This window comes from Callithrix jacchus, chromosome 22, assembly GCF_049354715.1.
Source record: "Callithrix jacchus isolate 240 chromosome 22, calJac240_pri, whole genome shotgun sequence".
NCBI lineage: Eukaryota > Metazoa > Chordata > Mammalia > Primates > Cebidae > Callithrix > Callithrix jacchus.
The window spans coordinates 4,426,650-4,447,875 of record NC_133523.1 but is presented as its reverse complement, the minus strand read 5'-3'; the positions used below and the strand labels follow the sequence as shown (position 1 = coordinate 4,447,875).

The following is a 21,226-nucleotide window of genomic DNA, read 5'->3' as shown; positions in this document are numbered from 1 at the left end:
CTGGCATAAGGTGTAGCACATGGCAGAGCCGGTGTTCCGGTTTCAGAGCCCACGGTGCCCAGCTTCAGGCCACAGTGCTGTGGAAGGGGGTAGGCTGATGGCAGCGATTCCGCCTCCACCATCTTCAGCATCTCACCTGCCCCCCGACCCAAGGTCCAGAGGGCCTCAAGACACTGCGAATCCTGTACGAGGAAGTCGATGAATCCGAGGTGGAGGTCATTCACGTCCCTTCTCCTGCACTAGAAGAGAGGAAGACGGACTCGTATCGGTACCCCAGGACAGGTGAGTGCGTGGGGCTGGGCCGGGGGTCTGAGGCCTCTGGGATGTGGCTGGTGAGGTGCACTTTACCCCAGGCCTTCTGTGCTGCACATGTGTGGGGATGTAGGAGGAAGGCTTCTGCCCTGGAGAGGACGCCCCCTCCTCCTGGCTTCCCCTGGCCTCCTGATCACATAGCTCAGAGGTAGGCAAGCTGTCTCTGGAAGGGGCCAGGGCACAGGTGTCTCAAGCTTCTAGGGCCAGTCGAAGGCAGGCTCTCTTGCAACTGCCCCACCTGGCTGCTCGAGCAGAAAAGCAGCACGTCCAGGAATGGGCGTGGCCATATGCCAAGAAAACTTGACCGAAGTTTAGACTGCAAATAATTCACCTTGAGATGTATGTGATTTTCACCTCAGCCAATCTGTCACTCCTGTGCTGCTTGTTTTCCTAACCATCTCAGAACTAAAGAAGGGTTTTTAGCCATATAAAAACAGGAGGCAGACTGGACTGAGACGGGGTCTCTCTCTGTCCCCCTGGCTGGAGTGCAGTGGTGTGATCTCGGTTCACTGAAGCCTCCACCTCCTGGGTTCAAGGGATTGTCCTGTCTCATCCTCCCGAGCAGCTGGGACTACGGGTACACATCACACCAAGCTAAGTTCGAATTCTTCGTAGAGATGGGGTTTCACATTGGCCCTCACGCTACAGTGGTTTTTGTTTGATTCTTTTTGAGAGGGTCTCACCTTGTGGCTCAGGGAGGAGCACAGAGATGCAGTCACAGCTCACTGCAGCCTCAAATTCCTGGGCTCAAGTGATCCTGCCTCCCAAGTAGCTGGGACTACAGGTGTGCACCACCGTGCACAGCTAAAATTGAAATTTTTCGTAGAGACAGAGTCTTCCTTGCCCAGCTAATACTTAAATTTTTTGTAGAGATGGAGTTTTGCTGTGTTGCCCAGGCTGGTTTCGAACTCCTGGCCTCAAGTGATCCTCTTGTCTCGACCTCCCAAAGTGCTGAGATCACAGATGTGAGCCACCATGCCCAGCCACTCTCAATTCTTAAACATCTTTCTAATTATCTTAAAAGACCTCTGGAGCCAAACAGAACACACATGCAGCCCAGATTCAGCGTAGAGGCCTTGGGTTTGCCACCCCTGTGGGAGCACGTAAGAGCACTGCTATTGCCGGTACTCTGAGAGTGCCTGCTCTGCGCCATGGCAGATGGACGTTTTCTATGGGATCTTTCAAGCTTCCACTGCAAATGGGCTAAGGCAGTCTTTTCCCCTCATTTGACAGATGAGAACAGTGAGGCTCAGAGCTGCCACCTGCCATGAGGGCTGGAGTTGTGTTTCTCGTAGGTCTAGCCAGAAAAATAAGGATTCTCCACCTTGCTGTGGCCCATGCCCTCTTTTGGAGCCTGAACTAAGTCCCACTCTTCAGAAACCTCTTGGGTCCCTTATATTTTGCCATTGGCCTCCCGAGGGCGCAGGTTGGGCGGTCACATGGGCTCCCTCACTTTGTATGGGACTTGTCACATTGTTGGTGGTTTCCTTGGGAGCTCTCCCAAGGCAGGGATGGCATCTTCCTTGTGTCTGCGGCCCCCACAAGCCCCAGCTCTCAGCACAGGGTGTGGCCTGTGCTCCTAAATGAGAAAGTCAATGTCATGTCGGGAGTGTGATCCAGGCCCAAAGTCAGAAGGTCCCCGCCTGAGGGGCGTCAGGCCTGTACCAGCAGGGCAAGGTACCTGCAGACTGACCATGGGACACCTGGCTTCTCCTGCCTGCCCCCCACCCATTGTGCACCTCTCTGTGGACGTCACCCCGAAGCCCAGCCCCAGCACCGGCTCTCAGCATGCACAGGTGATACCTGCCTGGCACTCACCTCACTTTGGGTTTTGCAGGCAGCAAAAATCCCAAGATTGCCTTGAAACTGGCGGAGTTCCAGGTCGACACACAGGGCAAGGTAAGGGGTCCTGGCACATCCTAGAGAATCTCCCAGATGATTTGGAGAAGGGCTGGGTAGGCAGCTGGGCAGGATGGGCAGATCACTCGCCTCCCTTCTGGGGGCACTCCCAAGGCCCCAGCCCTGCTGCCTGGACTGCCTGGCCGTGGGCCATCCCTGCGTGTGTCTGGGCCTGCGGTCTGGAATACGGCATGACGAGCTGGACTCCCTGCCTCACAGAGGGGGTCCCGAGACTCAAGGCCACGCCCACGGTAAGGAACAAGCATCGGGTAGGGGTCCTGTGAGGAGAGGCTCGTCAGGCACTCGCAGGCTCCCCTGGGAGGGTGCGATGTGTGGGTCCGGAGCTGCCCTCTCTCCAAGTTTCTTTTTTTTTTTTTTTTTTTTTTTTTTTTGAGATGGAGTTTCGCTCTTGTTACCCAGGCTGGAGTGCAATGGCGCGATCTCGGCTCACCGCAACCTCCGACCCCTGGGTTCAGGCAATTCTCCTGCCTCAGCCTCCTGAGTAGCTGGGATTACAGGCACGCACCACCGTGCCCAGCTAATTTTTTGTAATTTTTAGTAGAGACGGGGTTTCACCATGTTGACCAGGATGGTCTCGATCTTTCGACCTCGTGATCCACCCACCTCGGCCTCCCAAAGTGCTGGGATTACAGGCTTGAGCCACCGCGCCCGGCGTCTCTCTCCAAGTTTCTAAAACAGAGAACTCTGTGGGGCAGACACCTGGGGTACCTCAACCTCGGGTGGGGTGTTTCTCCTCCAGTATTTTGGATAGATCCTCGGGTCAGCTACTGTGGGGAGAGGACCCCCCCCGCCACCTCATTAGCATCCAGTAAGCAGGGTCCTCATCCCCTGGGGGTCATCTCAAAGGACCCCACAGCCTGGAGGTGTCATCCGTCAGTAAAAAGTGTACCAGCAGATTATACCTCTGACCGTATCTCCCTCGGCCACTGCCTTCCCAGCCACCCGCCTCCAGCCCAGCATATTCGTCCCATCTCTCACGTCCCTGCCACCCGGGGGCTCTGCAGTAGCCCCTCACTGATCAGTTCTCTCGGAATTTGCAAATCCCATAAGATCTAGAAAGGTGTCAGGAAGTTAGGTAGTGTCACATTGGAGAACTCACAGACAGAGCCCTGGGCAAAAGAGGCTGGGGCAGAGGAGAGTCACTGACGGCGGGGACACGAGGGATCCAGAGCCACCCTCGCTTTCCCTGCACCGCAGGATGGAAGGGCAGAGGCAAACCAAGTAGGCCCCTGTGTCCTTTTGCGAAAGTGACATCATGTTTTGGGGAAGCGTGTAAGATAAAATGAGCCTCCTGTTTTCATAATTTGGAGGGTTGAATTCTTTTTTTTTTTTTTTTTGAGATGGAGTCTCGTGCTGTTGCAGGCTGGAGTGCAGTGGCGTGATCTCAGCCCAGTGAAACCTCCGAGTGCCTGGTTCAAGCGATTCTCCTGCCTCAGCCTCTGAGTAGCTGGGACTACAGGCATTGCCACCACGCCCGGATAATTCTTATATTTTCACTGTATTGGCCAGGCTGGTTTTGAACTCCTGACCTCGCCATCCACCGGCCTCCGCCTCCCAAAGCGCAGGGTTTACAGGCGTGAGCCACCGCGCCTGGCCGGGGTGGATCCTTTTTGACACGATTAGGCTCTCCAGGCCTCTTTTGTATTCTTGACAGGAGCACTGTGACATTTCAGGCCATCAGTCTGAGTGGCTTTGCCGGACCCGCATGAAACCTCCCTTCGGGCCGGGGTTTGCTTTTGTTTGTTCTTGTTTTTTGAGCTGGGATTTCACTGTCATCCAGGCTGGAGTACACTGGTGCAATCACGGTCCACTGCAGCCTCAACCTCCGGGGCTCAAGGCAGTCTTCTTGCCTCAGCCTCTTGAGTAGCTGGGACTACCAGCAGGCACCACCACACCTAACTAATTGTAGGTTTTGTAGAGATGGGGTCTGTCCATGTTGCCCAGGCTGTTCTCGAACACCTGACCTCAAGTGATCCACCCACCTCGGCCTTCCACAGTACTGGGATTACAGGCGTGGGCCACTGTTGTAGTGGCTCCTTGCACTCTCAGATGTGCAGTCCTTAGGTGGGCTTGGGTGATGCCAGTCAAACAAAGCAGCTTGGAGATGTAGGGCTGGTGACCCACGCAAGTGGTAGAGCTGGAGGCCCACCGCCCTTTCTCTCTTTAATCTCCTGGAGACGCCGTGCCAGCCCATTTAGGTGGGAAGAAGACCCGGTCCCCTTTCTCTCGATACCCTGGAGACACCGTGCCAGCCCCGTTTATGCATGGGGAAACCCTGGGTCCAGGGGCTGTGCTTGCCCAGAGCCACCTGGCTCTAAGGGACAGCCCAGACCAGAGCCTTTGGGTCCAGGCACGTGCTGGGGTGCTGCCATGGGCTCAGCCAGCCCACCTGCACCTGCTGGGTGCCTGTAGTCATTTGTTTGGGCCATGACAAACTACCACAGACCGGGTGGCTGACATGGCCAAAATTGACTGTCTCGTGATTCTGGGGCTCACTGTCCAACACCAGGCTGCTGGCAGGTGGCTCCTTCTCCACGGCTTCTTGGTGGCCGTTGCTTCCTGTGTCCCTTTTTAAGACGGCCTCCCTCTGTGTCTGTCCATGTCTCCCTTGTGAGGACAGCAGTCTTGCTGGATCAGGGCCCACCCTTCTCCGTACAACCTTGCCTTAACTCAGTACATCTGCAGGGGCCCCATTTTCTAAGAAGGTCACGTTTTGGGGTCCTGGGGGCTGGGACTCTGGCATATGAATCTGGGGGGTCACGACAAACAGGTGTGGGTCACACTGGGTGGGCCAGGGCGTGACCCACACCTGTTTCCCTTCAGATCGTCTCGACCCAGGAGAAGGAGCTGGTGCAGCCCTTCAGCTCACTGTTCCCGAAGGTGGAGTACGTTGCCAGGGCTGGCTGGACCCGGGACGGCAAATAGTGAGTGTCTCCGGCTGGGACCCAAGGAGTTCACAGGCAGGGCCCTGGGCCCTGGGCAGCCACCGAAGCCGCCTCCCGGCCCTCTGTGCCATTCCTTCCGTCTGCTTACATGTCTTCCCGCAGTGCCACCGCCAGGATGGGTCTCAGCCCAGTGTCCAAAGGGCCCTCCTGACCTCGGCCAGTTTGAGGATGACACACTGGACTTGTGAGTTCCAGTGCCAGAGCCACCAGCACACGTGGATCTAGTTTCCCAAAGTGGGGAGGAGACCTACAGAGGGGATCTCAGGTGTCCCCAGACCTCAGGCTCAGTCGGAGAAACTGAGTCGCAAAGCTGAGGTGCTCCCCGTACTCACTCCGCAGCCTCCCACGCACATCGAGGAGAAAACGCTCTACTGCCTCCCTAAACGGGCCAAGCCCCAGTGGGCAAATCTAGCCTCTGCTCGTTTTTTGTACATTCCATGAGCTCAGAATGGCATTTACGCTTATTTATTTATTTATTATTTTTTGAGATGGAGTCTCACTCTGTCGCCCAGGCTGGAGTACAGTGGTTCGAACTTGTATTTTTAGTAGAGATGGGGTTTCACATGTTGACCAGGTCTCAAACTCCTGGCCTCAAGTGATTAGCCTGCCTTTGCCTTGGCATTTATGCTTTTTAAGTGATTGGGGGTCAGAAGGGAGGAGATTCACAGAAGATTTTATCACACGTGAAAGTGACGTGACGTCCACATCCTAGCGCCCATGCATAAATTGGCACACAGCCACGCCAACTCTTTTCCAGCCTGTCAGTCGCATAATTGAGTAGCTGTGACAGAAACTGTGGCCCACTAAACTGAAAGTGTTTAATATCTGGCCCTGTTTCACAGAAAAACTGCTTCCCAAGGCCAGGCGCAGTGGCTCATGCCTGTTAATCCCAGCACTTTGGGAGGCTGAGGCAGGTGAATCACGATGTCAGGCATTTGAGACAGCCTGGCCAACATAGTGAAACCCCATCTCTACCAAAAATACAAAAAATTAGCTGGGCCTGGTGGCGTGCACCTGTAATCCCAGCTACTCGGGAGGCTGAGGGAGGAGAATTGCTTGAACCCGTGAAGGGAAGGTTGCAGTGAGCTAAGATTGCACCATTGCCCTCCAGTCTGGGTGACAGTGCGAGACTCTGTCTCAAAAACGTAAAAGGAGGGCCGGGCGCAGTGGCTCCCACCTGTAATCCCAGCACTCTGCAGCCGCGGCAGGTGGATCGCAAGGTCAGGAGCTTGAGGCCATTCTGGCCAACGTGGTGAAACCCTGTGTCTGCCAAAGTACAGAAAACTAGCCGGGCACGGTGGCACACGCCTGCAATCCCAGCCTCTCGGGAGGCTGAGGCAAGGGAATCGCTTGAACCCGGGAGGCGGACGTTGCAGTGAGCTCAGATCACACCATTGCATACCAGCCTGGCGACAGAGCAAGACTCCGTCTCAAATTTAAAAAAAAAAAAGGTAAAAAGAAAAACTGCTTCCCAGCCAGGTACCGTGGCTCGAGCCTGTAATCCCAGCATTTTGGGAGACCAAGGTAGGCACATCACAAGGTCAACAGATCGAGACCATCCTGGCCAATATGGCTAGGTCTCCTTTCCTTTTTAAATTTTTCATATTTTTTGTAGAGATGGGGTTTTTCTCTGTGGCCCAGGCTGAAGGGCGGTGGCACCACCATAGCTCACTGTACCCTCAAACTGCTGGACTCAAGCAGTCCTCCCGCCTTGGCCTCTCAGATGCTGGGATGGCAGGTCTGAGCCCGGCGCCCACTCTCGTTAGGACTTCACATCCCTGTGATGCTTCCCTCCGGTTTGGTTTTCGTTGCTCTTTCTTTGTGTGGAGCTGCTGCTTTTCCACATAGAATACTGACATCTCTGAAAATAAATTCAAGTTTAAAAGTTGTTCATTCAGGCCGGGCGCAGTGGCTCATGTGTTTAATCCCAGCACTTTGGGATGCTGAGGCTGGCGGATCATTTGAGGTCAGAAGTTCGAGACCAGCCTGGGCAACATGTCGAAACCCCATCTGTACTAAAACTATAAAAATTAGCCAGACATGGTGGCGGGTGCCTGTAATTCCAGCAACCTGGGAGGCTGAGGCTGGAGAATCTCTAGAACTTGGGAGGTGGAGGCTGCAGTGAGCCGAGATCACGCCATTGCACTCCAGCCTGGGCAACAAGAGCAAAACTCCGTCTCAATAATAAATAAAATAAAGCAAGCGATGAAATAAAGCCTAGTGGCTGTGGGCCGAGGAGTCAGTGAAGAGGAGAAACTGTCACAGCTTGCTGCCCTGAGACTAAGGCCACTGTTTCTGGAACACTCGGATCATGGAGTCTTGTCACGTATCCTGTCATCCCCTAAGCACATGCCAGGAAGGAAGCCTGTGGGTGCTGTGGGGTTACTTGGCCGAGAGCAGGTGAAGCCGGTGCAGGAAGCCCGGTCCTGATTCCACCGGGGTTTGGATGCTGCACCCTTAGCTTCCCTCTGCGGGCCACTTAGGCTCCCTGCTTCCCTCCCGTCTTCCCCCTCAGTGCCTGGGCCATGTTCCTGGACCGGCCCCAGCAGTGGCTCCAGCTCGTCCTCCTCCCCCCAGCCCTGTTCATCCCGAGCACGGAGAATGAGGAGCAGCGGCTCGCCTCTGCCAGAGCGGTCCCCAGGAACGTCCAGCCGTACGTGGTGTACGAGGAGGTCACGAATGTCTGGATAAATGTAAGCGGGGCCCGCGCCAGCTGTGCCGGTGGCAGGGGTTTGCCCTTGCATGGAGCAGGGAGCTTGGGGCTTGGCCACCCCTGGCGAGTGGGGAAGAGGGTCTAGGGGGCTGGTGAGACCGGCCACCGTTGGAGCTTGTCCCTCATACATTTTTTGTTTTTTGAGACAGTTTTGCTCTTCCTGCCCGGGCTGGAGTGCAGTGGCGCAATCTCAGCTCACTGCAACCTCTGCCTCCTGGGTTCAAGCGATCCTCCTGCCTCAGCTTCCCGAGTAGCTGGGATTACAGGCATGCGCCACCATGCCCAGCTAATTGTATTTTTAGTAGAGACGGGTTTCTCCGTGTTGGTCAGGCTGGTCTCAAACTCCCGACCTCAGGTGATCCGCCTGCCTCAGCCTCCCCAAGTGCTGGATTACAGGCATGAGCCACCGCACCTGGCTTTTTTAAAAATTAGGGACAGGGTTGCTCTGTCGCCCAGACTGCAGTGCAGTGCAGTGGTTCAGTCATAGCTCACTGCAGCCTTGACCTCCAGGGCTTGCGTGGTCCTCCCACCTCAGCGTCCTGAGGAGCTACGACTACAAGCCTACACCACCATGCTTGGCTAACTTACTTTTTTATTTTTAGAGGTAGGGTCTTACTGTGTTGTCCAGGCCGGTCTCAGACTCCTGGGCTCAAGCAAGTTTCCCGCCCCACCCTCCCAAACTGCCGGGATTACAGGTGTGAGCCACCATGCCCGGCTGCCCCGCCTTCTGACGCATCTTCTATCTCGTTTCCGGGCAGGTTCATGACATCTTCTATCCCTTCCCCCAGTCGGAGGGAGAGGACGAGCTCTGCTTCCTCCGCGCCAATGAGTGCAAGACCGGCTTCTGCCATTTGTACAAAGTCACCGCCGTTTTAAAATCCCAGGGCTACGACTGGAGTGAGCCCTTCAGCCCCGGGGAAGGTGAGCAGAGCCTGACGAATGCTGTTGATTCATTGCGTTAGTCACGTGTGGTTCAATATGTTGTTTGTTCATTGGCCGGCTCCCCACTCAGCCGGCACGCCCTGCAGGAGAGGGGACAAGGATGGGCAGGAAGCCAGCCTTCCCCGGTGACTGCTCACAGTCTGGCAGGGCTTAGAGCAGGCAGCTGTTGGCTTCTTCAGGCAGCAGATTTACTGAGCACGTCCCCTGTGCCAGGCCCTTAGCACGACCAGGGGTTGGCCACCTATGGCCCACAGGTCAAATTCGGCCCACCAGCTGTGTTCATCAATAAAGTTTTATTGGCACTGGGCCACAGCCACTTGTTTACAGACTGTCTGTGGCCACTTTTGTGCTGCAGCAGCAGAACTGAGTAGTCACAGGAGAAACTGCCAAGCGAGGCCAGGATTTACTGTCCCGCCCTTTGTAGAAACCCTCGCTGGGGCCTGCTGTAGGTAGTAGAGACAGAATTATTCATTGTAAACAAAACAAAAACACTCTTGGGGTGTTCTAGTGGAGGAGGCAATATTCCGCAAACATAGGTACTGCCTCTGGCATCATAAGCGTAGTGGAAGGAAACGCAGTCGGGCAAGAGGCTTGAGTGCAAGCGGCCTTCTTTCTAGAACGGGAGAGCGTGAGGACGTCTCTGGATAGCATGCTCTGGAGTGGGAGCCTGGAGGACGTGAGGGGTCCACACAGCAGCTCTGGGCAGAGCCACAGCCTGTGTAAAGGCCCTGGGGCAGGACTGTGCCTGGCATGTTGGAGGAATAGGGAGGAGGCCCCGTGGCTGGAGCAGAGGGAGAACAGGGAGGAGAGGGTGGGGAGGGAAAGAGCAGATAGCGCAGGTCCTGCTGGGCCTCCAGGAGGACTTGGCTTTGACCCCAAGGGAAATAGGAAGTTGTCACCCTCACCTCGGTTTAAGATGACTCCTCGTCTAGTCACAGTGGCTCACACCTGTAATCCCAGCACTTTGGGAGGCCGAGGTGGATGGATCACGAGGTCGGGAGGCCGAGGTGGACAGATCACGAGGTCAGGAGATTGAGACCATCCCGGCCAACATGGTGAAACCCCATCTCTATTAAAAATACAAAAATTAGCTGGGCATGTTGGCACGCACCTGTAATCCCAGCTACTCAAGAAGCTGAGGCAAGAGAATCACTTGAACCTGGGAGGCAGAGGTTGCCTTAAGCTGAGATTGTGCCACTACATTCCAGCCTGGTAACAGAGTGAGACTCTGTCTCAAAAAAAAAAAAAACAAGATGACTCCTCTGGTTGGAGCTTGCACAGGCCCAGGGGCTGGGGGAGGCGACAGGCTTGCTGCCATGGCAGTGGCTGAGCTGTCCTGGTAGGTCTGATTCTGGACGTGCTCTGGCAGCTCAGCCCATACCGTCTGCAGTGGAACGGGTTGGGGATCAGAGAGGAGGGAGGCAGTGTGGATGCCCGGTGTCTACAGGTCCAGCCTGAGACAGACTCCGAGAGGGACTCTTTGAGGAGAGAAAAATCCAGAGTCAGGTTTGGACGTGTTCAGGTTGAGGTGCTCCGTAGTGCAGGTGCTGTGTGGCCCATTTCCCATACCTGGAGCTTGGGGAACCAGCCAGATTCCTGGCAGGAGCGTGGGAGTCCTTGCATGCTGACGGTGTCAGTCTTGGGATGGGACAGAGCTCTCAAGGGTCGAATCTGAAGAGAGAGGCAGGGTGGTCAGGGAGCCCAGCCCGGGCTCTTTAACGTAAGAGCAGGGACACCATGGGCGCTGGGGCCGGGTGGTTCTCTGTGGCACAGCCGTCTGTGCACTGAGCAGCATCCCTGGCCTCCAGCCATGACAACCAAAGATGTCCCTAGATGTGGCCCAGTGCCCTCTGGGGGCAGAGGCCACACAGCAGCCAAGGCAGGTCCCAACACAGGGGACAGAGACTCCAGGGATGGAGGTGACCAGGAGTGCAGGAGCCGAGGGGAGAATGAGCCAGGGATGGGCGATGCCATAGGCTGCCTCGGAACTGAGTATGAACTGGGGGCAGGGGGGCATGGTGACAGCTGCTTCAGGCCAGTATTGGGGTCCTCCTGGATGGGGATCTGTCTTCAGCTCATTGGTGTTTCGCTTTCTGGCTGGCTGGCTCAGCCACCACTGCCTGGCATTGGGATTTCATGTAGATGCTTGTTTTGCCCCCTATGGGAAAATGGGCCAGCCTGAGGGTTCATCTTTCAAAATGTAGTCTCGAGTGGAGCCGGCAGCAGCTACCACCCTCCAGGGGCAAGGACCCTCTTGGCTGCTGCAGTGCCCCCAGGAACCCCCCGGCCTGTGAGGTGGGCACACCAGGTTTCCCAGCACCCTGCTCAGCCCCCAGCACACCACACACATCTAGACGGCAGCTGCACGGCAAGGAGGTGACCCTGAGTGATATCCCATCAGAAGGAGCACGTCAGGACTCAGGCAGGACCCTGGGTCCCGGGGCTGGCTAGGAACCCCTCTCCTCCCCAGACCCCAGTACCACAAGTAACTCCACACCAGGGAAACCAAGTCTCCCCTCGTGCTGTTCATCCCCCCACAGACAGCTTTGCAGTAGCTTGTTTAGACCCAGAAGATTAAGAAAGGACAGGGAGTCCTCATTTACAGACTCAGTGTGTTTCCGCTGCGTGCCGTGACGTGTCCCACTGTCGTTCTTTACTGGCGAAAATTCACAAGTGAGGTCAACCCTCCCAGCCCTCAATAAACAGTCATAAAACCAGCAGAGCCTTGGTCTCCAGCCCCAGCGCGTTCACGAATGTCTTGTTCCAGCGAGGCACGTGGCTCACATCTGGGTTTCCAGCACTTTTGGGAGGCCAAGGCAGGAGGATCTCTTGAGCCCAGGAGTTTAAGACCAGCCTGGGCAACATAATACCCTGTTTCTAACCACCCCCACCCCCCCAAAAAAAAAGTTGGCCAGGCATGATGGCTCATGCCTGTAATCTCTGCACCTTGGGAGGCTGAGGCGGATAGATCATCTGAGCTCAGGAGTTCGAGACCAGCCTGGCCAACATGGAGAAACCCCGTCTTTACTAAAAGTACAAAAAGTAGCCTGCGTGGTAGTGGGCGCCTGTAATCCCAGCTACTTGGGAGGCTGAGGCAGGAGAATCGCCTGAACCCGGGGGGCGGAGGTTGCAGTGAGCCGAAAACATGCCATTGCACTCCAGCCTGGGCGACGAGCAAAACTCCATCTTAAAAACAAACAAAAAAAAACTCTTGTTTTACAAAATCCTAAAGTGTCCTAAGAGGTGACGGGCCTGGTTGGCTCCACTCTCCCTGTGCCACACACAGATGTCACGTGGCCTTTGGAGGGTTCTAAAATTGGGGAATCCCAATAAAAATCCAGATTCCTAGTTTCTTTTCTTCTTTTTTTTTTTTTTTAAGACAAGTTCTTGGCTGGGCACAGTGGCTCATGCCTGTAATCCAAGCACTTTGGAGGCCAAGGCAGTCAGATCACCTGAGGTCGGGAGTTCAAGACCAGCCTGACCAACATGGTGAAACCCTGTCTTTATTAAAAAAAAAAAAAAAGATGATGACAGGTTCTTGCTCTGTCACCCAGGCTAGAGTGCAGTGGTTCACTCAGCTCACCACAGCCTCAACCTCCTGGGCTCAAGCAATCCTCTCAGCTCAGTCTCCCAAGTAGCTTGGACCACAGGCACATGCCACATGTCTGGCTAACTTTTTTTTTTTTTAGAGACTGGATCTCACTATGTTGCCCAGGCTGGTCTCAAACTCCTAGCCTCAAGCGACCCTCCTGCCTCGGCTTCCCAAAGTGCTGGGATTACAGCTGTGAGCCAGGCGCCTGCTGGTTTCTTGTGGGAAACACTGGGCCTGCCATCCACATGGCAGGAATAGGGCCCACAGGCCTCCTCGCCCGTCTGGCGGTCTGATGCAGTGGCCTGTGCTGGCGTGTGAGTTAATAGCAAGCTGGGGCTTCAGTGGCTTCGTGGCAAGTTGGCTCGGGTGGAGTTTGGCCTGGGTGCCTTTGTGTGCCTGCACTGCCTCCCAGACTTCTTCACTTCCCTCCTCTCTTTCCTTCCAGATGAATTTAAGTGCCCCATTAAAGAAGAGATTGCTCTGACCAGCGGTGAATGGGAAGTTTTGGCGAGGCACGGTTCCAAGGTACCAGGGTCTCCTTGCCGTCCTCCCCTGCTCCACACACGGGTGTTTTACACACACACGAACATACATGCATATGCACAGACACACTCACGCATACATGCACGCGGACCTGTGAGGACTCTGCTTTTAAGCAGTTTGCAGGCCTCAGCACGACATCTGCCATACGCACAAGCCAATCATTTCGTCACATCCCTGTCTCATCTTGCACGCTGTGCCATTTGGGTGTTTTATCCTCTTACCCTGAAATTAAGAAAAACGTTGGAAGCCTTTTAGAAATCATGAAAGAGGAAGCGTGTCCTCTGCAGGGCTATGCATCCAGCTGCCTTGTTGTGGGACGAGATGCTCCCCGATCTGGAGGCCTGTGCCCCACTGTCCCAGTAGACCACTTATCCTGTTTCTTCACGTCTCGGGGGTCCCCGTTCACCCCAGGCTCCAGCTGCCTCCACTGGCCTCTCAGGCCCTGGGCACAGGGGCAACGTCCTCTCATCTCTTGGGGCTCTGTGGTCTCCTGGCTCCTTTCCAGGCATCAGCCAAAGCCTGCTCACTCCCAGCAGCAGCAGTTAGTGTTGGAGTGTGGGGGAAGGAGCTGCTTCTGCCTTCGGGCCGAAGGGCCCTGGTGCCTACACAGTGCAGGCTGCCCTCCCACTCCTCCAGGGGACTCCACTTTGGTGCCTACTGGGACTTCCCCAGGAAGATAGGGCCCTGCCACTTCTGAACCCAAGCACCTGGGTCGAAGGAATGGCTGACCAGGCTGGAGACTGCCAGGTTCCCCTGAGCCTCTGTCTCGGGCGCCGTGCCCTCCCTGGCCCTCCCAATTCAAGCCCGGAAAGAGCTATCGGGATGGAGTGCAGGCTGTGTCCCACCTGAGGCCGTGCAGTTCCCAGCTCCACCAAGGGCTGCTCTTGGCCCCCAGGGCCAGATAGGCCCATCTCTCACGGACGGCTCATCTTCAGCCGGCAGCCAAAGCCAGATTTGGGAGAGAACAGAATGTACCCCAAGTCCGAGGAGAAGCATGGGGCCCACTCCCGTGGGGCGTGGAGGGGGCGTGGGCTTAGAGGCATCTGGGATGTGTCATGAGGATCCCCTATCCCCCTGCAGATCTGGGTCAATGAGGAGACCAAGCTGGTATACTTCCAGGGCACCAAGGACACGCCACTGGAGCACCACCTCTACGTGGTCAGTTACGAGGCAGCTGGGGAGATTGTGCGCCTCACCACACCTGGCTTTTCCCACAGCTGCTCCATGAGCCAGGTGAGCACCGCCCAGCCTCACAGCACCACCCCATGCCCATCCAGCAGCTCCCAGCCAGAGCAGGCTCTGATGGCCAGGCACAGTACTTAGGGTCATTCTCAGGGTGTCGCATGCTCATAGCTGCCTTGGGGTGGGCACCGCCTGCCCCAAGGAGTGAATTGCCCACCACCCCCCACAGGGTAGTAAATGGTGGAGCCCCTCTGCCTGTCTGATTAGCCTGGGCCCTGCCGCTCTGTGTGCAGTGGGATATGGCCCTTAGCCTCTCAGAACATTCTAGAATGTCAGGCAGTAGCCATGCAGAGGGCTACCCCTAGTCCAGGACACAAGTTGGCTGCCGTTTGCCAGCTGTGGAACCAGCAAGTGTGTAGGCCTGGGCAGCGGCAGAGCCTTCAGCAGATCGCAGGGTGTTAATGACTGCCCGTGGGCCCCTGGCTGGGGGACAGGCGCCTCCTGGCCTCAGCTTCCTGCTCTGTAGAAGGGGGCGATGGCGGTGGTGCCCACCTTGCAGCAGTGTGTGGAGCTTTGAGGTTTTCTGACAGGCAGGGGCACAGGGATGGGCGTGTGGGAGGGAAGCTGTCCCAAAGCTGCGGTGGGCACTCAGTGGAGGGGCGCAGCAGCGTCCCATGGAGCTCATTGCGCCCTTCCGCCCCCAGAACTTCGACATGTTCGTCAGCCACTACAGCAGTGTGAGCACGCCGCCCTGTGTGCACGTCTACAAGCTGAGCGGTCCTGACGACGACCCCCTGCACAAGCAGCCCCGCTTCTGGGCCAGCATGATGGAGGCAGCCAGTGAGTAGCCCCCGCCCCGCCCAGCCCCATAGGAGCCTCAGCTCTCCAGGCTGTAAAATGGGACAAGGGCCCCATGCTGGGATGAGAGGCAGAGGCCTGGGGGTGGCCTACTTGGCCTCCCCCAGCACCCAGGCCCCTCCTAGGAGCCTGAGAACTCATCATAGGACATGACCGACTGCCCTCCCTGCCGCCTGAGATGGTCCTGGGTCTCAGCTGCAGTCAAGGGCTAGAATGCACGGAAGCCAGCAGGGATGTCTTCCATGCCAACTGCCTGCCCAATGGCAACCAGCAAGACAGACCCTGTCACTGGGGGGCTCCCAGGGTAGTGGGCAGGTGGCGTGTGAACATTTTCATCAGCCAGGCACAGTGGCTCATACCTGCAGTCCCAGTGCTTCGCGAGGCTGAGGCAGGAGGATTGCTTGAGTCTAGGAGTTTGAGGCCAGCCTGAGCACATAGCAAGACCCCACTCTACAAACATGTTTAAAATTAGCGGGGTATAGTGTTGTGCACCTGTAGTCCCAGCTACTCAGGAGACGGAGGTGAAAGGATGGTTTGAGCCCCGGAGGTGGAGGCTGCAGTGAGCTGTGATTGCACCACTGCGCTCCAGCCTGGGCAACAGAGCAAGACCCTGACTCTAAAAAAAGGTAAAACTTAAAAATATTTTGATCAGTGGTGGTCCGTGCAGGGGTGGCCAGGACCCCAGAGTCCACCCCTGCTGGCTCTCAAGTTTTCCGCTTCACCTTCTCTGGGACCCTGAAGTCCTGGCCACAGTGGCATGTAGAGGGTCCTTTATGGTGTCCCATGCCCAGAGGCTGCTACCCACAACAGCACTGTCATTCCAAGGCCTTTGTCAGGAAAAGGAGCAAGGGGTCCGTCACACGAAGAGCCTCAGGAAATGAGGCAGCCCGACACCTTGCCCCAGAGCCTGGAGGTTGGCCAGAACCCTGCACTGGGGACCCCGGGTTCCAGCGCTGGCCCCATCACACACATCAGCTTATCAGTGAAGTGTCCCTTACCAACGCAACTGTATGCATAGAGTGCAGGATGAAAGCCAGCAGCCCGGCACACTCCCAGGCTCCCAGGCGTCACTCAGTACAAACGCAACCACCCTGGCCCTGGCTCTGCCGTATTGGTGGGCTTCCAGAACATTCTAGCCACAACACATTTCTGGCATATGCAGGGTGTGTGTGGGCTGGAAAGCATCTGTGATGTCCTCACCCCTCGAGCAGAAACAGATCCCAGGCCTCCCTCCAGTGCTCCAGTCCCCCCTCTCCCTTCTGGGCCGACACAGGCAGGAGCTGGGCGTGGGCTTCAGATGAGGAGATGCGCCAGGGAGGGCAAGGAGCTCAGAAGGGCATGCGGCCCAGCAGTGTGGCAGAGACTGGAACCCCAGCGCCTTGGGGAACGAGGGCCCTGTTTCCCGAAACTCTCAATCTGTGCCACGTTTGAAGACTGCCCGCATTAGGAGTCAGCCGACTGCCGCCAAATCTAGCCACGCGCCATCTCTCTTGTGTGGTGTGTGGCCAAAGAGACACAGCACAGAGTGTGTGCCCTGCCACACCAGTCCCCTGAGCCCAGGAGATTTGCCGTCTGGCCCTCCACAGTAAACTGCCACCCCCAGACCTGTAGTGCCCTTTACTCATCTTCTTATAAATTGCCTCACCAAATGTACCTACATACATTTCTTTAAAGAAAAAACTTGGCCGGGCGCAGTGGCTCAAGCCTGTAATCCCAGCACTTTGGGAGGCCGAGGCAGGTGGATCACGAGGTCAAGAGATCGAGACCATCCTGGTCAACATGGTGAAACCCCGTCTCTACTAAAAATACAAAAAATTAGCTGGGCATGGTGGCGCGTGCCTGTAATCCTAGCTACTCAGGAGGCTGAGGCAGGAGAATTGCTTGAACCCAGGAGGCGGAGGTTGCGGTGAGCTGAGATCGCCCCATTGCACTCCAGCCTGGGTAACAAGAGCGAAACTCCATCTCAAAAAAAAAAAAAAGAAAGAAAAAAAAACTTTGGGCCAGGTGCGGTGGCTCATGCCTGTAATCCCAGCACTTTGGGAGGCCAAGGTGGGTGGATCACCTGAGATCAGGAGTTTGAGACCAGCCTGGCCAATAAGATGAAACCGTCTCTACTAAAAATACAGAAATTAGCCAAATGTGGTCAGCACCACCCACGCTGGCTTGGAACCTGCTGTGCCTCTTAGCTACTCGCAAAGCTGAGGCAGGAGAATCACTTGAACCCAGCAGGTGTAGGTGGTAGTGAGCCGAGATCACACCACTGCACTCCAGCCTGAGTGACAGCGAGATTCCCTCTCAAAAAAACAAACAAACAAAAACAAGCAGTTTGAGACCAACCTGGCCAACATAGTGAAACCTGTCATGTGAAAAGCATTAGCTGGGCATCGTGGCACATGGAATCCCAGCTACTGGGGAGGCTGAGGCAGCAGAGTTGCTTGAATCTGGGAGGTGGAGGTTACAGTGAGCCGATATCGAAAGACTCTCTCTCAAAAAAAAAAAAAAGAAAACCCCACTATCCTAATTGGATAACCACTGTCGCTTTGCAAAAATAGCAGTGACCCTACTCAGGAGGTCGAGGTAGGAGGCTCACTTAAGGCCAGGAAGTCGAGACCAGCCTGGGCAACAGGGAGATGAGACCCCCATCTCTACAAAAACTGTACACATTTTATTTTCATTACAAAACAATTTTTTTAAAAAATCATCAAACCTTAGGAAGCCTAGGAGAAGAGGGGGTGCTTCGGCCCACCCTCCGAGGCTTGAGGTGGGCAGTGGAACAAGGGTGCCAGGCAGACGTGGCTTCCGCAGCCAGCCGGACGCCCAGGAGGCCACAGCCGCCCTGTCTCCTGCAGGCTGCCCCCCAGATTATGTGCCTCCAGAGATCTTCCACTTCCAGACGCGCTCGGACGTGCGACTCTACGGCATGATCTACAAGCCCCACGCCTTGCAGCCAGGGAAGAAACACCCCACCGTCCTCTTTGTGTATGGAGGCCCCCAGGTGGGTGCACACCTGTCCCTAGGCCCCCACCCCACCATCCACCCGAGGACTCCCCGGTCACTCGCCCAGTGTCCCAGCCCACCCTGCCTGTCCTGAGGACACAGCGTTCTCGGGGCCCCTCACTCCTGCCTCAGTGCCTTTCAGCACGCTCCCCATCCTTCCTGGACGCCTCCCCTTCCCTCTCCGCCTGCTGACTCTCCCCTCTTCCTCTGGAAAGTCCCCTAGTCTCCAGGTTGGGATACAAGTGGCCATGTGCCCATGGGCCCTGTGCCCAATTCCCAGAGCAGGGGTCAGGAGTAGGCAGCAGATTGGCAGATGGACCATCCTAGGCACAGATTTTACCCAGAGCAGCTCTGCCCGCCTGGGGGACACAGGGCGATGTCTGGGGACTTTGTGGTTCATCACACCTGGGAGTTCTGGCCTGGAGTGGCTGCTCAGCACCCTGTAACGCCCAGATGGCCCCAGCCCAGAGAATCAGCCATCCAGTGTCAGTGGTGCCAAAGCGGTTGCTCCAGGCAGGACTGGGCAGTGGCCCAGCTGAGGAGCCTGACAGGGCCCTTCCCTCTCCCTAGCAAGGTCTCAAGTGCAGGTCCCAGAGTACAGTGGGCCCCTCCCAGCTCCTCACTCCCAGGTGTCCATTCAGAGCCTCCAGGGTTTCCGTGGCCTCATGCCGAAGCACAGGCACCTTCATTAGGCTCTAAGGCCCCAGCCAGGCCCAGTCCCCAGCCTGCCAGCATCTCCCCTGCCTGCCGGCATCGCCCCAGCCCACCAGCATTGCCCCAGCCGGCAGGCATCGCCCCTGCCCACCAGCATCGCCCCAGCCTGCAGGCATCGCCCCAGCCTGCAGGCATCGCCCCGGCCGGTCCATCCTGCCTGGCGTCTCCTGCTGGACTCGCCCTCACTTCCCCGCAGGTGCAGCTGGTGAATAACTCCTTCAAAGGCATCAAATATCTGCGGCTCAACACGCTGGCCTCGCTGGGCTACGCTGTGGTCGTCATCGATGGCAGGGGCTCCTGTCAGCGGGGCCTTCGGTTTGAAGGCGCCCTGAAAAACCAAATGGTAACTCCTCCCTGCTGGGTCCTTCCGGTCTTGGCAAAGGAGCCCTGGGCCGTGTGGGCATGGGCGTGGGGGCGGCCCAAGGAAGGGCACTTCTGGCTGGGGTGGTGCAGGCTCAACGAGGGTGGCCTTTTAGAATGAAAGGGGACATTTGCTTGCTGGTCAGCCCTGGGCTGCGCCCTGCAGGGACACAGGCATCCATCTAATCTGGCTGGCGCCTGAGCACACAGAACCCGAGAGGCTGCAACCCAGATGCAGCCAGATACCACTGGACAGGCCGGGTCCACAGGAATTCCCAAGGGCGGGACTGGCCAGGGCCGGTGGTGAGGACACTGGCGATGACGGTGGTGATGGCGATCATTCAGCCCCTTTGTGCTGCTGCGACAAAACGCCACAGCCTGAGGAATTTCTAAAGAATGGAAATCTCTGACGGTTCTGGAGGCTGGGAGGTCCAAGGCCAAGGCAGGGCTGAGTCGGGGAGGGCTGCTCTCTGCCCCTCCTCAGGATGCCTGGTTGCCACACCCTCCAGAGGGGCCCAGTGCTGCCTGCTACATGGCAGAGGTGTTGGGAGGGACGGAAAAGGAGTGACCTCCCTCCTTCAGGCCCTTTTATAAGGGTCCCTCGTCCCATTCATGAGGGTGGGCCCCATGGCTCCGTCGCTTGAAGGCCGCAGTGGTGGTCTCAGCACGGACTTTAGAGGGGACACCAGCATTGAAACTGTGGCAGTGGCAATGGTGGGGATGCAGCTGGTAGTGATGACAGTGACAGTGACAGCACCAGCTATTCTTTGTGTCCTAGCACATGTCTGGGCACCCCTGTCTCTTTTTTTTTTTAAAGAAAAAGAGACGGGGTTTCACCATGTCGGTCAGGCTGGTCTTGAACTCCTGACCTCAGGTGATCTGCCTGCCTAGACTTCCCAAAATGCTGGGATTCCAGGAGTGAGCCACCATGCCTGGCCAACCCTGTCTGTTTCTTCCTCGCACCTTCTGGAAAATGGGTCCTCTTCCTGTTAACATTCTGTATTCAGGATGGGCAAACTGAGGCTCCCAGAGCCACTCGACTGGGAGGTGGCAGAGCAGGGTAGCTGCAGGGTTGGCAGGCCTGGAGGGACGGTGGGCTTCCAGCGAGAGACGCCCCGAAAGGAGCCGAGGTGTCACTGCCGGGGAGGGGCATGCTGGGAGGAGGCCACTGAGGTGCCCGGCTTCATCCCCCAGGGCCAGGTGGAGATCGAGGACCAGGTGGAGGGCCTGCAGTTTGTGGCCGAGAAGTATGGCTTCATTGACCTGAGCCGAGTCGCCATCCATGGCTGGTCCTACGGGGGCTTCCTCTCCCTCATGGGGCTAATCCACAAGCCCCAGGTGTTTAAGGTGGGTCCCGCCCCGGGCCAGCTTCAGCCACACCCCTCCCCGCCCCCTTCCCCGTCTATGCCGTGTTCACCCACCGCCCGCGCCACCCGGAGCCCACCCCCCGGGGAGGCACCTTGGCAGGGGCCTTGCCACGTGGCTGTTTCTCCCTGCAGCAGCCCCACGGGGCCGAGCCCCCCTCCTCATTGCCCGCCACCGCCGACCACAGGATGGCATCCGGCTGCACAAAACCCCGCCAGCAGCTCTCTGTGGGAGGCTGAGCCCGGGACCCCGGCCTCGGATGGGCAGAGGTGGGGCATGGTGTGCAGAGCGGCGGGGGGGCCCCAGGCCGGCGGCAGTCAGGGCACTGCGGGGCGGCGGCGATGAGGAGGAGGAGGAGGCAGACGGGCAGTGGGACCCGGCCCTCTGCGGCGGCGGGGAGGGGCCACACCTGCCTGCCCGTGGCGCCCTGCCCGCCCTCGAGCCACACATCGTCCACGGGGGCCACGAGGTCTGAGGGCCCCTCCCTTGCCGGCCCCGTGTGCATGAGCGCTCCTCACAGGCTCCAGGGCAGCCCTGGGACAGTGGCTGATGCTGGCTCTAGGACCCGACACCTCTCTTTCTCTCTCTCTGCCCCCATCCGTCTGCTGGGTCCCTCAGGTAGCCATCGCGGGTGCCCCAGTCACCGTCTGGATGGCCTACGACACTGGGTACACTGAGCGCTACATGGATGTCCCCGAAAACAACCAGCATGGCTATGAGGCGGGTTCCGTGGCCCTGCACGTGGAGAAGCTGCCCAATGAGTAAGGCCAGCACCCTGCCCTA

At 57.2% G+C, this 21,226-nt stretch overlaps 1 protein-coding gene across 7 annotated transcripts in view; it reads left to right on the top strand.

Moving 5' to 3' along the window:
* Positions 1-21,226, top strand: part of DPP9 (dipeptidyl peptidase 9) — a 51,982-nt gene that overhangs the window by 23,908 nt on the left and 6,848 nt on the right. For 2 of the 7 annotated variants that reach the window (XR_013531256.1, XR_013531257.1), the window contains 13 exons: positions 154-282; positions 2,150-2,211; positions 5,056-5,156; positions 7,693-7,870; positions 8,649-8,811; positions 12,870-12,949; positions 14,048-14,200; positions 14,854-14,989; positions 17,857-18,002; positions 18,915-19,061; positions 20,273-20,425; positions 20,578-20,712; positions 21,062-21,204. Coding sequence is in view for 4 of the 7 variants with exons in the window: in XM_035286928.3 (XP_035142819.1) it covers positions 154-282; positions 2,150-2,211; positions 5,056-5,156; positions 7,693-7,870; positions 8,649-8,811; positions 12,870-12,949; positions 14,048-14,200; positions 14,854-14,989; positions 17,857-18,002; positions 18,915-19,061; positions 20,273-20,425; positions 21,062-21,204 (1,591 nt within the window). In the remaining 3 variants the exon portion in view is untranslated. The remainder of the gene's footprint in view (positions 1-153; positions 283-2,149; positions 2,212-5,055; positions 5,157-7,692; positions 7,871-8,648; positions 8,812-12,869; positions 12,950-14,047; positions 14,201-14,853; positions 14,990-17,856; positions 18,003-18,914; positions 19,062-20,272; positions 20,426-20,577; positions 20,713-21,061; positions 21,205-21,226) is intronic. The other 5 variants (XM_054250222.2, XM_078361600.1, XM_035286928.3 and 2 more) reach the window with 3 other exon arrangements.